The sequence below is a fragment of the Vicugna pacos genome, chromosome X, assembly GCF_048564905.1.
Source record: "Vicugna pacos chromosome X, VicPac4, whole genome shotgun sequence".
Classification (NCBI taxonomy): Eukaryota; Metazoa; Chordata; class Mammalia; order Artiodactyla; family Camelidae; genus Vicugna; species Vicugna pacos.
The window spans coordinates 27,666,772-27,690,123 of NC_133023.1; the positions used below are offsets into that span (position 1 = coordinate 27,666,772).

The 23,352-nt window shown below is 33.1% G+C and overlaps 1 protein-coding gene across 1 annotated transcript in view; it reads left to right on the forward strand.

Annotated features, from left to right (window-relative positions):
- CFAP47 (cilia and flagella associated protein 47) overlaps nt 1-23,352 on the forward strand; it is a 421,952-nt gene that overhangs the window by 92,244 nt on the left and 306,356 nt on the right. The window contains exons 23-25 of the mRNA XM_072956043.1: nt 519-613; nt 6,902-7,061; nt 14,878-15,073. Coding sequence (XP_072812144.1) covers nt 519-613; nt 6,902-7,061; nt 14,878-15,073 — 451 coding nt within the window. The remainder of the gene's footprint in view (nt 1-518; nt 614-6,901; nt 7,062-14,877; nt 15,074-23,352) is intronic.

A 23,352-nucleotide genomic window follows, 5' to 3' on the forward strand; every position in this document is an offset into this window, starting at 1 on the left:
ATACAGCATTTTGCAGCAGGTAATAATATATTCTCTAATATATTTTTACAGATACTTCCATTTCTTATCTTCTGTAGGATAGCCATTTTCTCCCTAGAACTTTTTTGTTTCATGTGTAAAATGTTATATGATATTCCATCTATGTATTTTCCATTTATTCCAATAATTTTTCCTTCTATACTTCTTTTCACTTCTGTACTTCTGCATTGGTCATATTCTAGTATGGAGATCATTTTAACTTTGTCTATCTGTTTCCTGAGGTCAATATTTAGCATATTTTATACTCTTAATGTCTCCAGGATGTATTTTTCATTTTACTTATAATTAATTACCATTAAAAAAACAAAATCAGAACTATAGATGTGATGAACCAAGATATTTCTGAAATGTTTTTAAAGATAATTTTGTTTTCTGGCTATGAATATAAAAATGGTAGAAAAATTTAAAAATACAGTAAGAATTATCTATGAGCTTATGTATATTAATATTTTAACAGTATGTCTTCTTTCCTCTCATAGCATTGCAAGCCCCATTGAGATTATCCAGCACTGATTTTATGTTTGAAATCCCATCACATACTATGGATCCTAATAACAAGATCACAAAAACTCAGGTATGTATAGGTAATTGATGCAGTTTACAACTTTTTCTGATTATTTTAATTTATTGGGTTGATTTTAATTTATTGGGTTGATTACTCCCAAGCATGTGTTGTAAGAATACTTTCATTTTTAGAGAACTTGCATATATATACATATACACACACACACATATATATATGCCATATTTCTTAAAGTAATTGCCAAAGTATACAAACACATATAAAGCCATTAATTTTATACATGTGTATATTTAATTCAACTGTTCAAAATACATTAAATAGAATTAAATTATCCCTCTCCTTACACAAATGGAAGCTATGATTAAAATTAATGTGAAATATGTTCTGTAAAGGTAAGGAAATATGGCAAGAGGCAGTAATAAAAACCAAAAAAGTCCAGGTATATAGTAAAGTGACTTTTATGATAATCTACTCTTTTTTCTTAATAGATATCTCTACCTCTCTTCTAATTATGACCTCATTTAGAAAGTAAAAAAGAGAGAGATGCATAAGAAAGAAGCTCATGCATACATTGTAGAAATCTGTATTTGTAGTCCACCTTTTTGTCTTACATGTCACTTTCTTTGCAATCACTTTTGAACCTCTAAACCCTTGAAAAAATTATATGGAGAAAATATTAAACATTGCTTCCATAAAATAATAGCATGCTATATGAAATTATAGTTGGAGAACAGTAAAGGATCTCTTCTGAAATGAAAATGTGACTCTTTCAAGTATAAGAAGTTAGCAAGACTTCTAACTTTAATGTAACTTCAAGGATGCAAAAGATCTTGTATGTGGGGCTAAAAGGGAGGCTTTAGGGATGCAAATTGGGTTGAATTCCAGAGAAAAAGTCTCTTCATAAACACGTTATTTTGTATCATTGAAATTTTAATTCAGTTGCTATGATAAAAGATGATCTTGACAATAAGAACCTTCTCTTTTGAGTCACCTTGGCCTCACAGGGAAGGGAATGTGACTCTAATACACTACTTGGGTTTGCCATGAATGATGTTTATAGTCATAATAAAATATATAATAAGGAGAAACCTTAATAAATTTATGTAGCAGAATTAAAATGTGATTTTATGTGATGTATTATATGTAAAATAACACATTTATGATATGTAAAATGTGTATGTGAAGATGAAGTTGACAAAGATGTCGACTAGAAGGTTCTTGTCGCAGAAAGAATCAAGAAACAAGACACAGAAGTCAAGAAAGCAAAGCAAAGATTTACTAAGGGATAGATGGTACACTCCTAAGGAAAGAGCAGACAGACCCAGGTGGATGGCTGCCCCGAGTTTCCTTGGCAAGCTCGTTATATGGGTTTATAAAGGAATGGGAGAATATTCACTGGGAGGGAGGGATTTGGGGTCGTCCTTTCTGATCTTCATCCCAGCTCCACCTTCCCAGGTGGGGAAAAGGGATTTTTTTTTGGTCCTCATTTAGTCTTGATCGGGGAGTGGGATGAGGCCATAATGAACAGAAGGTTACATTCGGATGAGGAGTATCATAAGCTAAAGGTTACATTTGGTCAGAGGTCATAATGATCGAAAAGTTACGTTTGGATGATATGATTCCTGTCTTATCCCACCCTTCTGCCTCCAGAACACTTGTCAGCCCAGAATGTATGGTTTTTTAAATCAGTCTGGAGGATCCTGTTTTTCTTGATGTGTCCAAGGACCCCCATTGTTCACAGGATGTATGGTTTTCCGCCGTTTGGCCTGTGCCCCCCTTTCTCTGCTCATCTCCAGCTACCTACCTGCTCTAATAGAAAGGTTGGGGATGGTGAAAGAAAGAGGAATTAAACTCATTTTATATTGTGAGTAATTAAAGCATATTGTCTAAAGGTGACAGCAAAGGAACTATAGATACAAATATATTGCTTAAAATTACTAAGTGACTAATGGAAGAATTAAAATATATAAATACCCAGAATTGGAAGATGGAGAGAGGAGTGGAGCTGATGTAAATGAGCTAAATCCTCATCCTTAGCAGTGGGCAGTCAAAAGACAGTATCCAAACTGGTAAATCATGAAATAGAGCAACAGCCCCCAAAGTTGTCCAGTTTCTCATCCCCAGAATTTGTGAATATAATCCCTTACATCGTAAAAGATACTTTGCTGATGTATAATGTGATGAAGATTAATGACCCTAAGCAAGAGAAGTCTCCGAGAGTAAGTAGGTGGTCCCACTCTAATCACACCAGGGGCTGAAAACAGAGATCCTTTCCTGACTGTGGTCGGAAGGAAACATGATGACAGAAGAAAAGTCAGAGAGATGCACTGTTGCTAGATTTGAAGATAGGGCAGGGAGGCCACCAGCCAAAGAATGTGTCTGACCTCCAGAAACTGAAAATGGCAAGGAAATGGATTCTTCCCTAGGACCTCCAGAAAGTATCATAGTTCCTTCTAACACCTTGGTCTTAGTCCAGTGATATCTGCAGACCTTCTAAGAGACATGACTGTAATATAATAAATTTGTGTTGTTTTAAACCACTAAGTTTGCCGTAATTTGTTACGGCAGCAGTTAAAAAACTTAAAGTAAGCCCTATCAGCGTCACTTTTGGAATAAGGTTATAATTGTTAGAGAAAATTGAAATAAGAATTGGCTAAAATTGGTTGCTTCTGGGAAGCAAAACTATTGTTAAGAAAGAGTTGAATGGGTCAGCTGTTTTTTATAAGGACTTTTGAATGATGTACATGTATCATTTTGATTAAGTTGTAAAGAAAAAGAATACAGTACTACACATACTAAACAAATTAAACCGTCGTTCATAGATGACTGGATCAATTCTATTCTGAGGTTAGGATATAGAATGTGGATATTTTTTAGAGATCTTACATCATTTCCTCAATTTCAGAATGAGAAATGTGAGGCAGTCACATAACTGGGATGATACCCTGCTCATCTTCTGTATTAAAAGATGTTTTGTTTATAAGGTGCAAATGAACTTTGTTACAGAGTACACAAATATTAGAACTAAATAGATGTCTCAGTACTTAGAGACATCTAGGAGTAGAATTGACTCTTTTTTTTAATCCTTAATATTTGAAATCAATCAAGCATGCTTTACAAAGAAACAAAAGTATATTTTGTTATGGTGACAATTGTGTGGATCATTCTACACTCTTCAAATTTTGAAGAATAAAGGTAATTTTAAAAACCTAGTTGAAGGTTTTATTTTAATGGTGTGTTGCACTGGAAAGATGAATCTGCCCACCATTTAGGTTCATGGCTCCCAGATTTCCAGGGACATCACAACGATGTACTTTGTACAACCATAGAACATTTTTTAAACTAAGAAATTAACATTAGTAAAATATTATTAACTTTATTAAATATTATCTGTATTAATATTAGCTATATTAACTTTAGTAATGAATATTATTAACTATATTAAACAACAGACCCTATTCAGATTTTAAGGTCCTCTTACTGTCCCATGGTCCATCCAGGATACCATATTGTATTTAGTCTCCTCTGATACGTGACAGGCTCTCAATCTTGCTAATGTTTTGACTCTATCAGACCAATTTTAAATTGGTCTGGCTTTTTTTTTTTTTTTTCAGAATGTTCTTCGGTTTCAGTTTGTCTGATGTTTTCCACCTGTCTAGAGTGAGTTCTTATTTTCCATGGGTTTTGAGGAAGAATGTCACTGAGGTGAAATGTTCTTTTTGTCATATTATGTGAATGGAGTACATAATATCTATATGACTTACCACTGGTGATATATGCCAGGTTTCTCTACTGTACAGTTGGAGAAACTATTTTTCCCTTTTCACACTCTATGCTTTGGAAGTGAGTCATCAGTTTCTGCCCGTACTCAACGGGTAGGAATCAAGTTCCACCTTCTGGAGGGGATATTTAAATATATTATTTGGAATTTTTCCATAAGAAAGACTATTCCCTTCCTCCATGTATTTATTTATTTAATTACTTTGTATATCGTTATGAACTCATGTATTTATTTTGTAATTTCAGTCATAATCTAACAATACATTTTTAATTTTGTTGTTAATATTGTTCCAGCTTTGGCTACTAGGACCTCTTTTCCCTCCTTGCCTCCGTTCCTTCCTTCCAGCCTGAGTTCAAACTGGTATCTCTGATTCTAATCTAGTACCACAAGATTCATTCTAGTCTTTCTCCCTTGTTCATTTTTAACTCCTTTCTCTGACAGTGAGAAGTCCGGTTCTCTTATTTGTAATGTGTTTACTTATTTTCTAACCCTGATATCCTTAATAAAGAAGTTTCAGAAGTTTTAATCTGCAACCTGTTAAATTGTTGACACATTATCCAAGTAGAGTACAGTGTTTTTGAAGAGTACCTTTTTGTTTTTAGCATTATAGTTTCCAGTCAAAATACTGTTCTCCATAGTTACTTGGGCTACTCCTCTCCACTTCCGCTGACTTCAGTGAGGTTTTTTTTTTTAATGTATTTGTGATATAGTTTGTCACAGTCTAGACCATCCTGGGATCCCCAGCATCTTGATTGATTGTTTTTAATTTATATATATATTTGAGTTCACCCTTTGCAGTTTACAGTTCTATGGGTTTTGAAAAATGCGTAGAATAACTTATTTACTACTTCAGTACCATACAGAACTGTTTCATCACGCTAAGGTTCTGTGTGTTACTCCTTAATTTCTCCTTCTACCAACACTTGGCAGCAGCTGATTTTTTTCTATCCAGATAATTCTGCATTTCTGGAGTGACAGGTAATTTAATTATACAATATGTAGCAATTTGGGTCTGATATATTTTACTTAACAAAATATATTTAATACTCCTTTATGTTTCTACATGGAATAGTATTTCACTTATTTTATCACTGAATTTTATTCCATTGTATGGGTGTATTACAGTTTGTTTATACATTCATTAGTTGAAGGAAATCTTATTTGTTTTTCCTTCCAGTGTTTGGTGATTATGAACAAAGTTATTATAAACATTCATATACAGATTTTTATATGAACATAAATTTTCATTTCACTTAAGAAAATACTTACAAGTGGGATTATTGGATCATTTGGCAGGTGTATGTTTAACATTATTAGAAATTGCCTCACCTCACACCAGTAAGAATGGCCGTCATTCAAAAATCCAAAAATGACAAATGCTGGAGAGGCTGTGGAGAAAGGGGAACCCTCTTACACTGCTGGTGGGAATGCAGTTTGGTGCAGCCACTATGGAAAACAGTGTGGAGATTCCTCAAAAGACTAGGAATAGACTTACCCTATGACCCAGGAATCCCACTCCTGGGCTTGTACCCAGAAGGAAATCTACTTCAGGATGACACCTGCACCCCAGTGTTCATAGCAGCACTATTTACAATAGCCAAAACATGGAAACAACCTAAATGTCCATCAACAGGTGACTGGATAAAGAAGAGGTGGTATATTTATACAATGGAATACTACTCAGCCATAAAAACCGACAACATAATGCCATTTGCAGCAACATGGATGCTCCTAGAGAATGTCATTCTAAGTGAAGTAAGCCAGAAAGAGAAAGAAAAATACCATATGAGATCGCTCATATGTGGAATCTAAAAAACAAAAACAAACAAAAACAAAGCATAAATACAGGACAGAAATAGACTCATGGACAGAGAATACAGACTTGTGGTTACTGGGGGGGGGGGTAGAGGGTGGGAAGGGATAGACTGGGATTTCAAAATTGTAGAATAGATAAACAAGATTACACTGTATAGCACAGGGAAATATACACAAAATGTTATGATAAATCACAGAGAAAAAAATGTGACAATGAGTGTGTATATGTCCATGAATGACTGAAAAATTGTGCTGAATACTGGAATTTGACACAACACTGTAAAATGATTATGAATCAATAAAAAATGTAAAAAAAAAAACCAGAAGAGAAAAAATTCAAAATTATATTAGGAGAAACTAAAAAATCTTGCTGTGTTTCTGGGTGATTTTAATGGACTTGTTAACAATAAAAATGCTGTAAAAAAAAATTGCCAAATTGTCTTCCAAAGTAACTGTACTAATTTGCTTTCTCCCCATCATGAATGAAGTTTCTTATTACTCTGCATACTTGCTAGCTAGCATTGCTCCTTTGTGTACTTCTCATAGTTCTTAACAGGCTGTGAATGTATTTGCATACCCCTTTATTTGCCAAACATTAGTTTTAAAACATGTTATCTGTGATTACCACTTTTAATTGCTTGACTTTGTGCATAGGCTCATCATGTTGCTGTGGCAATAGAAACTAAATTTTATGTTTCCTATTATAATCTTTATAAATTTACTCTTTTTTTATGTGTGAACAGGATCTTGTCTTACATAATGTTTCCAAAAAAGATGTAAAGTGGACTTTGAAAACTAGTAATACTGGCAAACTTTTTAAAAATGGCATATTCAAATTTAGCATGCTGAGTGGGACTCTGAGACCAAATGAAGAGTGTAATGTTTCTATAAATTTCTGTCCAAGTAAGTACTTTTTTTCCCTGTAATTGTTGTTTTTTTATATATCAATTTATTCTTCACATATTATTTTATCATGTATACAGAAGTTTAGATTATTAGCTATATGTTCTTAAGACAGTTTTAAGAAATTTCTTACTAGAATTTTGTGGTAACCGTCATCATAAATGACTCCCAGTCATCTTCACCTCCTGGTACTCACGCTGTTGTGTAGTCCCCTCCCACATCACATAAAGCTGATATATGACCCATAGGATATTATGAAAGTGATGGTGTGTGACTTCCAAGGCTAGGTCAGAAAAGGCATTGCAACATCTGGCTTGTATTCTTGGATTGCTTGCTTTGGGGAAGCTGGCTAGCATGTCTGTTTATCTATATTTCTACTTCTTTTATATTTTTTTAAATTACAGCAACTTTATTGTACCTTTTTATAATTGGTATGGCACATTTTCTCTCATTAAACATTTATTACAGAAATTCTTGGCAGTTCTTATACATTTGCTTTTCTAAATGAACTATCAGTTATTTTTTTCCAGTTGCTAAAAAAAAGGCATATAATTGAATATTTTTTCCTTCAAAGCATAGTATGCTTTTCCATTAATTAAAGCCTTACTTCATATGTGAAGAACAAGAATGTCTTTTCCCTATTAAGTTATTTTGGTACCTTTGTTGAAAATCAATTGACCATAAATAGAAGTGTTAATTTCTCTTACTCTGGTCTGAGAGAATAGCTTGGGAACTATTCTCTTCATTTCTATTTTTGTGAAGATTGATATTAATTCTTCTTGAAATGTTTAGTAAATTTCACTAATGAAGCCATTTGGGTTTTGACTATTCTATGTAGGAAGATTTTTGATTGCTACTTCAATCCCTTTCTATAAGTCTATCCAGATTTTATATTTCTTCTTGAGTCAATCTAAATAGTTTGTGTCTTTTTAGGAGTTTGCTCATTTCATCTAGGTTATCTGATTTGTTTATATACAACTGTACAGTGTGTTCCCTTTTAATCCTTTTATTAAATTTCTGTAAATTGTGTATTTTCCCTTTTTTATTCATGTTTCTGTAATTTGAATCCTCACTATTTTTTTTGGTCATTCTTGCTAACAGTTTTTAAAATTTGATAATGTTTTTGAGACCAATGTTTGATTTCTAAAATTTTGTCCTGTGCTTTCATTCAATTAATTTCTGTTCTAATATTTACCATTTTCTCTATTTTTCTTTGGTTGTAATCTTTTTTTTCTTGTTTCTTATAGTGCAAGGTTAGGTATTGATTTGAAACATCTTTTTTAATATAGGCATTTATAACTATAAATTTCACTCTGAGGACTGCTTTAGGTGCGTCCCATAAATTTTGGTATGTTTGGTTTCTTTTTAATCTCAAATTATTTTTTTTAAATGCATCTTGTCATTTGCTCTTTAACAATTATGTCTTTCGGAGTGTGTTGTTTAATTTTCACATATTTGAGAATTTCCCAAATTTCACTTTATTATTGATTTCTATTTCTATTCCATTGTTGTTGCAGAACGTACTTTATATGATTTCAGTCATTTTTAATGTATTGAGGCTCACCTTGTACCCTAAAATATGGTCTACCATGCAGAATGTTGCACATATACTTGAGAGGTATATGCATTCTGCTCTTGTTGGGTGGAGTGTTCAATAGATGTTTGTTAGGTCTCTTTCATTTATAGTGTTGTTTAAGTCTTTTATTTTTTAATGATCATCTACCTAGTTGACTTATCACAATTGAGAGTAGAATATTTAAGTCTCAAATAGTATTATTTAATTTTTTATTTCTCCTTTCAATTCTACCAGGATTTCCTTGTATACTTTGTGGCTTCATTAGGTGCATATGTGTTTATAATTGTTATATCTCCTTGATGAATTGCCTGTTATCACTATGTATATTGTCCTTATTTGTCTCTAATAGCAATTTTTATCTTAATATTTATTTTGTCAGATCCTAGCATAGCCACTGTATCTCTCTTTTCGTTACTATTTGCATATATATCCTTTTCCCATCCTTAAACTTTCAACTGAATTGTGTTTTTGAATCTAAAAAGTGTCTCCTGTAAATGACATGGATTTAGATTACATTTTGAAGTTTATTTCACATATCTCAGCCTTTTCATTGCTGTATTGAATTATTTTACATTTACCTGTTAATCACTAATGAAGTAGGTTAAGGAAAGATTTACATTTCCCTTTTTACTATTTGTTTTCAGTATGTCTTCTGTTTTAATACTTAACTTCCTTTGTTTCTTTCAGGATAAATTTTTGAGTTTTTTTAAAGTGATTTCCCTGGAAAATACAATTAACATATTTTTTAAATGTAATTGTGATTAATAACAACTTCATTTAAATGGTATACAAAAATTTTGCTCCAATATAGCATCCCCCTCCTTTGTACTATTATTGTCATACAAATTACATCTTTACACAATATCCTATCAACAGTTTTATGCTACTTTATACGTTTTATAAAAAATCAAATGGTCAAAGAAAGTACTTACAAACAAAACTACTTCTATCGTTTATATTTGCTCATATATTTACCTTTACTCTTTATTTCTGTGATTCAGTTTGCTGTCTAATGTCCTTTTATGTCAGTTTCAAGGACTCCTTTTAGTATTTCTTACAGTAAAGATCTGCTAGTGGTGAGGTCTCTCAGTTTTGTTAATCTGGGAATGTCCTAATTTCTTCTTCTTTTCTGAATAATACCTTTGTTGGATATGGAATTCTTGGTTCACAGTCTTTTTCTTTCAGTACTTTAAATATGTCTTCACACTGCATTCTGGCCTTCATGGGTTTTGATGAGAAGTCAGCTATTCACGTTATTGCAAATCCCTTGTATATAATGAGTCACTTTTCTTTTTCTGCTTTCAAGATTCCCTTTTCTTGGCTTTTTGGCAGTTTGACAAATGTGTCTGAGGGAAGATATCTTTGAATATCTTACATGGGGTTCATTGAAATTCTTACATATTTAAACTCATGTTTTTTGACTCAAATTTTGTATGTTTTTGGCCATTATTTCTTCAAATAATCTTTCTGACCTGTCTCTTTCTTATCTCTGGGATTATCATTTTGCATATAGTGGTATACTTAATGGTTCCCCAGTTCCCTGAGACTGTTGAGTTTTCTTCTTTCTGTTTTCTTTCTGTTCTTCAGACTAGAAAAACTCAAGTGACATTTTTTTTCTTCATATTGGCTGATTCTTTATTTAGCCAGTTCAAATCTATTCTTGAATCCCTGTTGAGTGAATTTTTCATTTCAGTTTCTGTAGATTTTAACTCCACAATTTGTATATAACACATTTATGTATAAATGTATGTGTATATGTCCAATGCTTGAACTTTCTCAGGGACAGTTTCTGTTGACAGCCTTTTTATTCCTGTGTACGAATTGTTCACTGTTGTTTCTTTGTGTGTCTCAAAATTTTATTTTTAGAAATGAAACATTATAAGTAATTTGGCAGCCATGGAAATAGAGCCTCACCTCCATTCAGTAGTCGTTGTTGTTGCAATTTTTTGTTTGTTCTTATTATTGTAACTGTTTCTTTAGTGACATCCCAGAACTAATTCTGTAAGATCTATATTCTTTTTCCTGTGTGGCCACTGAAGTCTCTTAATTTAGTGCTTACCTAATGATTAAATAGTGATTTCCTTACTTTAAATCAATAAGTTGTCTATATTTGCTGAGGGATTCTGTACACATGTTGGGGCATGTCATTGATGGATGAAAGGACAAAGATGATGTGGTATATACTTACAATGGAATATTATTCATCCTTAAAAAGAAGAAAATCCTACAGTATGTTACATGATTGAACCTTGAGAACATTGTGCTAAGTGAAATAGGCCAGTTACAGAAAGACAATTACTGCCTGATTCTACTTATATGATATATCTAAAATAGTCAAACTCATAGAAACAAAGAGTAGAAACAAACTCAGAAACAAAGGTGGTTTCCAGGGATTAAGGAAGGGGGAAATAGAGAGCTGTTGATCAATGGGTGTAAAATTTAAGTTATGAAAGATGAATAAGTTCTACTGTATAACACTCTTTATATATAAAAATATTATGCCCTTAAAAATCTGTTAATATGGTAGATCTCATATTAAGTTTTTTATCACAATAACATTTTTTTTCAAATGTGAGAAATAGAGGTATTTCTCTGCATCTGTATATTTCAAATAACTAAAAATTCCTCGTCATTTAAAAAAAAATCAAAACCAAAACTGTTAGACCAAATCAGTTTCCTTTTGGACAAGTTACAATAGTACCATTTTGGTTTTTGACTTAAAATCTGTTTTTCTATCCACTTCCTGCCCCAGACTGTATCCCTTTATCCTAAATCTGATCCATTTTCTAACTTCTTTACATGACCTCCCACTTATGTGCAAACCAGGATTCCAACAATCTTATTAAGTAACTTGTCACCCTCAGGTCACAGGGCTTTGGATAGACAGGGCAGCATAATAAGCATAATAAGTAGTTTGTAGGGGTGTGGGTATAGCTCAGTGGTAGAGCCCATGCTTAGCATGCATGGAGCCCTAGGTTCAATCCCCAGTACCTCCGATTAAAAAAAAAAAACATAAATAAACCTAATTACCCTTTACACCTGCCCCCCAAAAAAGTAGCTTGTTTACTTTTTCCCAGCCTCTTGAAGACAGTGGGTCTCTAACTGACTTAAGATTTCTTCTAATTATACCTGTAGCATCTGCATTTTATTCTAGGTGGATTGGTGATTGATGATATTTTTGTTCTGCCATTTTCTCCACTTATAATGTGACTGTGGTGTAAGCCTCTTATTCCAAACCACGGTCAGGGCCTTTATTTCTCCTTCTATTTCCTTTGCCTTGTAGATGCAACCTTTGTCATCCGTATCACCTAGAGTAAGGCAGATATACTTTATCTCCATTTTGGCTCACTTTGTTATATTGGTCACCAAGTAGGGCTGCTTATATTCTCAGAGCTTTGAAAAGTTTTACTGAGGTAGTTTTTAGTTTTCACTCCCCCTTTATTGCCCTTCCTTGGACTGCTACAGGGATAGAGGCGGGGGCTGTGAAAGTATGTGTTACCCACACTGATCTCTAAGCAAATGTCCAATTCGTTCTGAGTCTGGACCACTGTTCTTGAATCTCATTTGTGTGGCTAGACTCACTCCCTTTGGAGAAGATTATTCTTAGTTCTCATGTAAATAGCCTCAGTGCTTCATAAGCCTAACTCTCAGGGCATGCATATCCTAGAAAATTCTCAGCATGAGGATCCCTACTACCCAAAACAAGAATTTTTCCACTAATGAACTTTGGGAAGTGAAAGTATTGACAACTAGCTTCTTTAAGCAGACCGGAGCAAAGGAACAACAGATAGTTGCTTGAAAAAATATCTATGAAGCTTGTTTTTCCTCTTTTTGAGGAAGTCTGTACTAGTATTTGTCTCTAACTTAAAGCATCTGCTCAACTACCTTTATATTTTACATGCTATAACTAGGGAAGCATACCAAATGCCATTTTCAGACTATTTTTCTATTTCAGCGGGTATTAATAATAATTTACCTGTTATTCTTCCTAATTATTCTTATGAAGCAGCATTAAGATTACAGCCTCTTATATATGCTGTTTGGGCTTATCCAGTTCTCGTGACTGGGGTTTTCCATCCCTCTGTCAGTTGTGGGCATTGGTCCTGACAGGTGGTGTGTGTCTCCTTCTTTAGAGGATTGTCATTGTTTGGAGGAAGATGCCTCATGGAGAGATGCCTAGGAGGCTAAGTCTCATCACCACTGCTCCCTCAGTGGCCCAGCCCACTGTCCCTCCAGTCTCAGATAGTTGTTTGTGAATTCACATCCCAGAGCCCCCATGTGGGATCAGGTTGAATCTAGATTCTAAAACTATACCTTTTCATGCTTCTCCTCCTGCTTTATTCTGTCCTTATTTTACTATGCTTTCGTCTTGAGAGCATTCCCTCAGTAAATCACTCAGTAAATCAGAATCTCTGGGACACTACGATATATTATACATGTGGCAATATAATAAAATACCCACGGCTAGCCATGTTAACAATAGAAAAGGCATGATAAGAACCTGTTAATGCTTTTAAGCTTTTTGGAGAGTTCACTGAGCTGTGTGTTTGCTCTCAGTAATATTCCATTAGCACAATGTTGCTTTAAATATATGTCCAGCACATCTCTTAGCCTGGCGTTGTATATTCACTTCAGATTCATGTGTGTGAAACATTACTTAAGATACTGTCATTAGTGGATTTTTAAAAGGTTTCACCTTTATTACCTCTGTTTAGAACTCTGAAAATATGATCGAATCAAATATTCGCTGCATTCTGAAGTTGACTTTGTAAAAATACTTAGGTTTCATTATATATTTCTGTGTATTTTGATCTCTGTCTTGTTAGTTGCTACTGTGTCTCATCCTAAACTAGTCCAGCTAAAGCCACCATCTGTATTTCTGTACAGAGCTTCTCCTTTCTGTCCCTATCTACATTTATTTCCAGATGAAATGGACTAGATTACTTTGAAGGAAATAAGACATATTTCCATTTGACTTTTCCTTCAGTGTGGGGCTGAGCCCAAGCAGTCAAAACTAGGGTATTCCTCCTTATGATCTTAGCCTCTCTTAAAAAAATTAAACATGCCTATAATACCTTTATATCACATATCTTAGATGAGAGAGATGGCATACCTGAGCTTAAAAACATGTGTTATTAAATTCTTGGTAGCCTTACACAAGGAACTCTCTTCTCCATGGCCACAGAAACCTTGAACACTTCTGAAACACAGAAATACTCTCAAAACTCAGTATTCACGGGTTGGGGTATAGCTCAGTGACAGAGTACATGCCTAGCATGCATGAATTGCTCAGTTCAATCCCCAGTACCTCCATTAAAAACAAACAAACAAACCTAAATACCTTCCCCCCAAATAGTGGTGAGATAAGAATAAAGTTACTTTAAAAAAAAAAAAAACCTCAGTATTAAGTATGTTTTTGAATTCTGAGATACTATCTGGAATTCATACTCACCAGATCACATTTTTCTCCCTATGAAACTTACGTTTGGGGAGTTAAGTCTTAAAAGGCATCATCTATGACTGAAACATTATGCTGTACACTGGAAATTGGCACAGCATTATAAACTGACTATACTTCAATTGAAAAATAAACAACCCCTCTGGCCCCCCCATAAAAAGGCATTGGCAACTTGCTGTGATGACTCTTGTGATCTGAGATTAGTCTGCAGCCTCCTGTGCCCTTTTCTCCAACACAGAATTTCCTTTCATTTTGTGAGTTACCATGTGGGCACTTCCTGTCTTTTCCTACCAGGTGAAATTGGCTAGTTGACCCTGGCAGCCTTTTGTCAGAAAGCACCTTCCTTTCCTCTCAGCATCTTCATTTCTTAGTAGTTCCCTGAGATCCTTATGGAAATGATCTGACCTCATCTTCATACTGCAGATACTGAAGGATGGACAGCTCCTGTTTAGGCAGAGAAAACAATAAAAAAAAAGAAGTCCTGTTGTACTGTTTCCCCAGGGTATATGTATTTTCCCATAATAATTAAAATCTACTTTAAGGAGACTTGCTCTCTTTCTAGACAGAGTACACTTTAGAAGATTTTTATTTCAGTGACACCTCATTACATGTCTTAAGTTCCTTGGCAGGATAAATCGAGTTTCTGGGTAATCTCTTCTGCTCTATTGAGCTATAACTGTGTGCAGTACATTTTCATATATAGTAAGGATTAAACTATATAAATGCTTTTTGGTGTGTGTGAACTAATCCGAAGTACTTAACAAATGTTTTTCTCTCACTAGAACATCCTAGAAAATACACAGCTGATATTCCTGTACGTTTAAATGATAATCCACTTTGCTATCGAATGTTGTGTCTGGTTGGAGAGGTAAAATTACCCAAGTTATTGTTTGACCCTCCTTTCATATTTTTTACTCCTGTTCCTTTGAATGTAACAACTGTGATGGATATCAACATTTTACCTCAGAACTATTTCAGGTAAATACTTAATGTGAATTTACCACATTTTCTGTAGGTGTTTTTTGTGTGTGTGTTAGTGTTACACGAGTCATGAACAATGCCTGTCTTCTTTCTATAGTTCGAGTGAACTACTAAAATATTTAACTGTACATTTAAATTAAAAATACCCCACAAGCCCACTTAATTATCTCACAGTTATTTAATTTTCTTATAAAAATCTTTGGTATGTCTCTCTTAATGGTATAAGATGCAAGCTTAAAAATTCAGTGTATTAGTTTTCTTTCACTGTATGACAAATTACTGCAGACTTACTACCTTAAAACACAGATTTGTTCTCAGTTTCTTTGGGTCAGGAGTCTGGTTAGTTTATGTCCGCTGCTCAAGGTCTCAAGAGGTGGAAATCAAGGGCTATAGCAGCAGTCTCATCTAGGTCTCAGTCCTCTGAGCTCTCTGGTTGTTGGCAGAATTAATCCTTGTAGTTGTAGGACTAAGACATCATTTTCTTTCTGGCTGTTGGCTTAGACAACTCTCAGCGCTTAGAGGCCACCCTCAAGTCCTAGCCATGTCATTCCCTATTCACAGCATGATATTTAACTCAGTCCAGGGGGGTAGATGCAACTCAGTGGTAGAGCACGTGTTTTGCATGCATGAGGTCCTGAGTTCAATCCCCAGCACCTCCATTAAAAAGAAAAAAGAAAAACTATATTTAACTCATTCCAAGCCAGAAGCAGACCATTTCTCTGACCTCTCTGTCTCTAACCTCTAAACCTTCTTTTAAGATCTTACCTGATTAAATCTGATCCACCCATGTTTATCTCTCTTTTGCTTTATTCAAAATCCATTGACTAGGGATCATAGTTACATATAGAAGATCCCTTTACTGTTGCCATATAGCATAACTTAATCACCAAAGTGATGTCTCATCATATTTACAGTTCTGGCCACCCAAGGGATTGGAATTACAGTTTGTACACTGAAGAACAGGACCCTTGGTGCTCATCACACAATTCTGCCTATCCTATGCATGCAGTATAGAGGAATGATATCTGGTTTCATTTTTTTAAAGATTTACAAACAGCCCAAATCCCAGTACTATATTGGCCCAGAAACATTATGAACCTACACAGTACAAAACAAATAGAGCGTATGTGTGTGCGTGTTTCTGTATATATATCTGTAGATAACTGCTGGGCTGCTGAGAAGTGTGGGCAGTCTCCAAAGGGCTCAGATCAAATCAAACCAAAACAGTACATACTTATAAACTGAAACCAGAGTAGAAGCAGTGAGCTGTATTAACATGCCAAATGCAGGCTGATTCTTAAACCTTGGGATGGCTTCAAAATAGGAAAACTTAATCTCAGATTCCTAGGATTAATCCAGGAACACTGAAAGAGGCTAAAGTGGTTCCATGTGAGTAAATTCTTCTACCTTTCAGTAGAAGCAAGCAACTCTTCTCTAGAACAATGGTTCTTAAACTTTGTTGTATATCAGTATCATCTGAAAGACTTTTTAAAACAGATTTTTTGGGTTCTATTCCCAGAATATACGATTCGGTATGCCTGGAATGGGATATAATAATTTGTACTTATAATTAGTTTCCAGGTGATACTGATCCTCTTGTTTACTTTGGGAACTTCTACTCTAAATGAAGCCATCCCAAGTTTTGACTCTTATTTCAGTTTCCATAGATTGCTATCAAGTAGACATGAGCACAGTGTCAAGTATTAGAAAACTCCTCAGGATGGAGGACACTGTAACTTAAAGTCAGCACAAATAGCCGTCTTAAGATTTAGACTCATAAGTAATTTAGATAATGTAATTATCAATGCAAATTATAAATAATTTGCTTAAAAAGATGGCATTATGAAAATTAGTCATTAACATGGAATTGTACAAAAGAGATTGGAAAATGAACCAAATATAACTTTTAGAACTTTTAAAATAAAGTATGTAGGGTAGAATTTTAAGAGCATCCACTAAACCTAAGATTGTACATGAGTACACAAACAGTGTAGAAATAAAACCTCAAGTTAACTTTATAAGAGAGAAAAAGAGAAGCATACTTTTAAAAGCAAGAGAAACCTTCAACAAAAAATGGTGGCAGAAACTGAATAGTTGAGTAATGCAATAAAGTGTAAATAAATTACTCTGACCAGTTAAAAGAGAAATAATAGAGTAAATAATAAAGAAAATCCAGCTGCCTATTAAAAGAAGTATATGTGAAACATAAGGACAAAGAAAGATCGAAACAAAACAGGGTTTCTCAACTTTAGAACTGTTGAAATTTTGGGAAGGATAATTCTTTTTTTTGTTGGAGGCTATCCCCTACTTTGTAGGATGTTTACCAGCCTCCCTTGTCTCTATCCAGTGGCATCCTCCCTCTGGAGTTGTTACAGAAAGAAAATGTCTGCACATTGCTCAGTGTCCCCTGGGGAGCAAAACCACTCACAGTTGAGGACCACCAAAATAAAATCATGGGAAAAGATATACCAGTATAACCAAAAGAGAGCTGGATAGCAATATTAATTTCATATATAATAACCTTAAGAGGTAAAACATTTTTAATATAGAAATCATTATCAAAGATGCAGCTCACCTAGAAACTATCAGAATTCTAAAATTGTGTGCACAATTTAAATGATCTTAAAATATATGAATCCCAAATTGAAATAAGACAAAATTAAAAACATACCCTATATTGTAGGATATTTCAGCATCTATCTCAATTACTGGTGAGTCCAGAAGACAAAAACATTTGTATAGATAAAGAAGATTTGAATAAGATATTTAAGAAGTCTCATTCACTTAATACTAATATTATTAAAATTAGTAAAAATAGCATTATAAAATACTGCACCTTGCAGTTAGAGAATACACATTTTTCTCACTTATACTTAGGATATTTACAGGAACTGAAAGTGTATCATTCTGTGGTGCAAGTTTAACAGATTTTCATGAGTTGGCATCATATAGACTATGTTCTCTGATGATAATTATAATTAAAAATCAAAATATTAACAGATATCCCATACATTCAGAAATGTTTAAAACACTTCTATAGAGTCAAAGATATATTGAGTTTTGCAAATCAGTAATAATTAAAATACTATATATTAAAACATGTAAACAACAATATTCATTGAGAATTGTAAGTGTATAACACAATCAAATGCTGTAAACATTGTTTGAGTATTAGAGACAAAGACTAAACTTGAAACAGCTACTGTGACTTCTCTTGCTTTCTTTAGACAATTAGACCTGCATCTTTTGTTAAATAAACTACATCTGTTATATGAAATAAACACCACAATTCCAATGGTTAAGCAAAAAATAAATAAGTAAACTTAAAGAATGCAGCAAAAATAATACTTAGATGGAAATATATACTCTTTAATGCTGATATTAAATTAAAATTGTTGAAAGCTTGAATTATTCAATTTAATAAATAAGACTAAGAATAGTAGATTAAACCCAAGAAATGTAGAAGGGAAGATTTAATGAGTAATTAAAGGAATAGAAAATGCATATATAGAAGATAGGCTCACTGAAACCAAAGGCTGGCTCTTTGAAAGACCGAATACAATGGACACTATTACAGTGAAGTTGAAAGGAAGAAAAAAAGGCACAACTCAATAATACTAGGAATAATGGGGCCTAACCATATATCCACTGGAGAAAAATGAGATAATCAAAGTGCTATGAAGAAATTTATTCTAACACATTTTAAAACTTAAATGAAATGGGACATTTGTAAATAAATAAATAAATAAATAAATAAATAAATAAAATCAATCAATCTGTCTATCTATAATATATAATTTACTAAAACCACATTGGAAATAAAGTCTTTGAGTCAATACTTAAAATCTTATAAGGAAAACACCATCCTCTGATGTTTTTACAGGCAAGTTTTACTAAACTTCCAAAAAATTGATATATCAAACCTTGTATAAATTCTTCCAGAGAATAGAAAAAGAGAGAATGTGCCCTAATTTGTTTGGTGAAGTCAGAATTTTTTTATTATAAAATCTGATAATGACGGTCTAAGAAAGGTAAATTACAGGCCAATCCCTCTTATAAATGTAGATGCAATAATCGTTAATGAATTGAATTTTATATATACACACATTTATAATATAATCTATATCACATATGTAATGTAATATTAATCGATCATGATCAACCTGGGTGTATCCTAGGATTGCAAGGTTTGCCTAATGTCAGAAAATCTAAAATATCTTTTTATTTCATCTACTGCATTGACAAATAAAAATACTAGTTTACATTACATTAAAATAATGATTATGATCATTTCCATGAAGAAAAAAAGAATTTGATAAAATCATGTACTATAAAACTATTAAACAGGAATAAAAGAGATATTCTTTAAGTTGCTAAAGTTTCCTATCATAAACCTACAGGAGACATTATTACATATTACCAGAATTTAAATGAATTCCCTTTAAATAAAATAGAAAAGACAAGGATGCCTATTATCATTGCCTCCCCAACACATTTTCCCAAAGAACCTAGTCCATTCAGGGAGGTAAGAAAAGTAAAATACTTCTTAAAAGTAAAATAAGAGTAGGAAAAGAAGCTTCAAAACCATCATTATCTATAGATTAGATGATTTCCATATAGGAAATTAAAAAAATCTACAGGCAAATTTTGAAAGCTATGAAGATCATTTATCAACACAGATAAATGTTAAGTCCAATATTTAAAATTCAGTGTAACATTTCAGCATAAAACATTTTGAACATGCAACTGTAAAACTACTATTCATGAAAACATTAACAGTTAAAGATAATAGAAAGGATTGTATGGAACTCTACAGAGAAAATTACAAAACTTAAGTCAAAAAACTCATAAATATATGAAGATTAATGCCATATTCATGAATGGAGATATTCAATATTATAAAAAGGACAGTTCCCCACAAATTAATTTAGATATTCCATGCAACTGCAATAAAAATTCAAATAAAACTTTTCATAGAGATTGACAAGTAAAATTCTAAATTTTATATGGAAGAATTAAGGGTCAAGAATAGCCAAGCCACCACCAAAGAATAATAAGATGAGAAGGGCTTGCCTCCCCAAATATCAAGACTAAATCAGTGTCAGTGGTTCAGTGAGAGAGAAAATAAGCCAAGGTATAGAACAGAGAGACTTGAAAAAGGCCGACACATGGATGGATACTGAATGTATGACAAAGGTAGTATTTTAGATCTTTGGAGAAAAGAGATTACTATTCAGTAAATGGTGCTAGAACAATTGATTGTCTGTATGGAATATTTCATACTGGATTCCTGTCTTAATCACAGAAATTCATTACACATAGATTAAAAGCTTAAATGTAAAATGTAAAATGTGAAAAAAATTTGAAAAAACAATTTTAATATCTGGGTAGAGAGAGATTTCTTAAACAAGACTTAAAATCATGCTAGCAACAAAATAAATAATAAAAATTAATCTGAAGTATAGCAAATAATAGAAATGTTGACAAAAATTATCAATAGGTAAGAGCTTTGAATACCTCCAAAGTTGCTTCTAGCTACCTGGTAATGTCCCTCAGAGGTTCTTGAATCATAAATGGAAAATAAACATGTGAAAACATAATTGATCTGTTTGTAAACTTGGAAATGTATATTAGAGACTGTACAATAAGATATCATTTTGCCTGTTCTAGGTAGGTAAACTTTAAAAAGTCAGACTACTAGTTATAGTGTCAATGAGTAGGACTACACTGGATAATACTGTATAAAGTTTAACATCTGCATATTTCACAGCCCAACCATTCCACTTCATAGTATGTACAAGAAAAACTCATCAGGGAAATGTAAATCAAAACCACAATGATATTATCACCTCACACCTGTCAGAATGGCTATTGTAAAAAGACAACAAATGATAAATGTTGACTAGGATGTGGAGAAATGGGAACCCTTGTGCACTATCAGTAGGAATGTAATTGGTATAGCCACTATGAAAAGCAATATGGAGTTTCTTCAAAAAACTAACAATAGAACTACCGTATGATCCAGCAATTCCACTTCGGAGTATATATCCAAAGAAAACAAAAACACTAATTTAAAAAGGTACACGCACCCCAACATTCATAGCAGCATTGTTTACAGTAGCCAAGATAAGAAAGCAACCCAAGTGTCTGTCAATATAATAGATAAAGATGATATGGTGTATACACACACACACACACACACACACACACACACACACACACACACACACACACACACACACACACACACACACACACACACACACACACACACACACACACACACACACACACACACACACACACACACACACACACACACACACACTGGAATATTACCCAGTCATAAAAAGGAATAAAATAATGCCATTTGCAATAACGGATGGACCTGGAGGGTATTATGCTTAGTGAAAAGTCAGAGAAAGACAAACAGTATAATTTCACCTCATGTGGAATCTAAAAAAGAAAACAAACTAATGAATTTAACAAAAACAGAAATAGACTCATAGATAGGACAAACTAGTGGTTACCAGAGGGAAAGGGATGGGGAGAGGGTCAAGATAGGGGAAGAAGATTAAGAGGTACAAACTACTAGGTATAAAATAAATAAGATACAAGGGTGTAATGTACAGCACAGGAAATACAACCAATGTTTTATAATAACTTTGAATATTGAATCACTGTGTATACTGTACCCTTGAAATTAATATAATATTGTAAGTCAACTGTACTTCAATTAAAACAGAAAGAAGAAAAGCTCTTGCACATGTGTACTGCAAGGTTTGTTTGAAATTATTTGTAATTGCATTACAAAGAATAGCAAAATCTGGAAACTACACAAATGTCCTGTGACAGATGAAGGAATATGTAATTTTCAATACATATGTACATGAATATTCTATAGCTGTAAAGTGGAGGAACTTCAGCATAAGACAACTTTATTAAGTATCTTATAAACAAAATATTGAGATTAAATAAAAGTCAAGGAAGACTACATATATTGATATCCTTTATGAAAAATTATGATAAGGAAAGCCAGACAAATTTGTATTTAGAAATATATGCCTGTCTACAGATAGAAAGAAATAGATGTGAAGAGTGGCTAGTTGACATGTTAAAATTATGTAACTTTTGAGGATTTGTGTATCACCATGTATTACAAATAAGCATTATTTTCATAAACTACCAGATCTTGGACCCATCTCAGATCTTCTCTGGTTCAGTACCGTATTTTACAGTTAGGCATTCTGCGATCCAGAGAAAACAAGTTCCAAGTGTGATGTAGTAGTTGAAAATAAATGAAAATTATTCATGTTGAGAAGCATAGAATGGCCTTTAGTTTCCTGCCGTTTGGCCTCCAAGATATGAGTGCTTACTTCTGCCTCAGGGCCTGTTCTAAATGCTATTTTGTGAGAGAATGTAGTTTTTCAACAATAACTCGACAACTCTGGGATTCAGTTTTTTCAATACCCTATCTTGTAAGTAGACTCTAAACCCTGCTGCTTAAACAGGAAATAGAAATGACTTGAATTATGTTGTGCTAGAAAGTTTTTCTTTTGTCAAGAAACAGTCTCATATATGAATTCATCTTTTACTCTTTCAGCTTTTGAGTTAATGTATAATGGTATCAATTTAAAAACTACCTCAAGTTAAAAGCTGTCTTATAAAACATGGTATAGTGAAATGAGTGTGTGAAAGGGACTAGAGAGATGATGTAACCTAGTCTTCTCATTATATATACAATAAAATCAACAGTGTTAATGACTTATCCAATGACCCTTAGTTAATTAGCAACAGAATTGGATTCAAACCTGAATTTATAAACTACTTTTTCATGTTTTATCAAGTGAACTGTATGGATTTCACTAACTCAAAGTTTCTTTCTTTACTTAGATCTTTTCTTGAGATCTTTCTTTACTTTTTCTCGTTAATTAGCTGAACAATCCTCATTTTAATTAGAATACTAGGGAAAATTTCCATCTGATAACACTTATTTGCTTTAGGAACCTACATATATAATAAAATAAAACAAAGTAATATGGTGAAATATTTATTGACAACTAAAAGTTATCAAGTATTAAGTAGAATTGAAAGTGAATACTACATACTGTGCTATTAAAAATCACCAACATTTTAGGTTGGCTAAATATAATATATAGTGAAATATGTGAACATCAAGTAGAATTTTTAATAGTAATGATTGAAAAAAATTAATGATGTATGTATACAAGTGCATAATAGTATAAAAATTTTTAAAAAATGATATGTGTATGCAT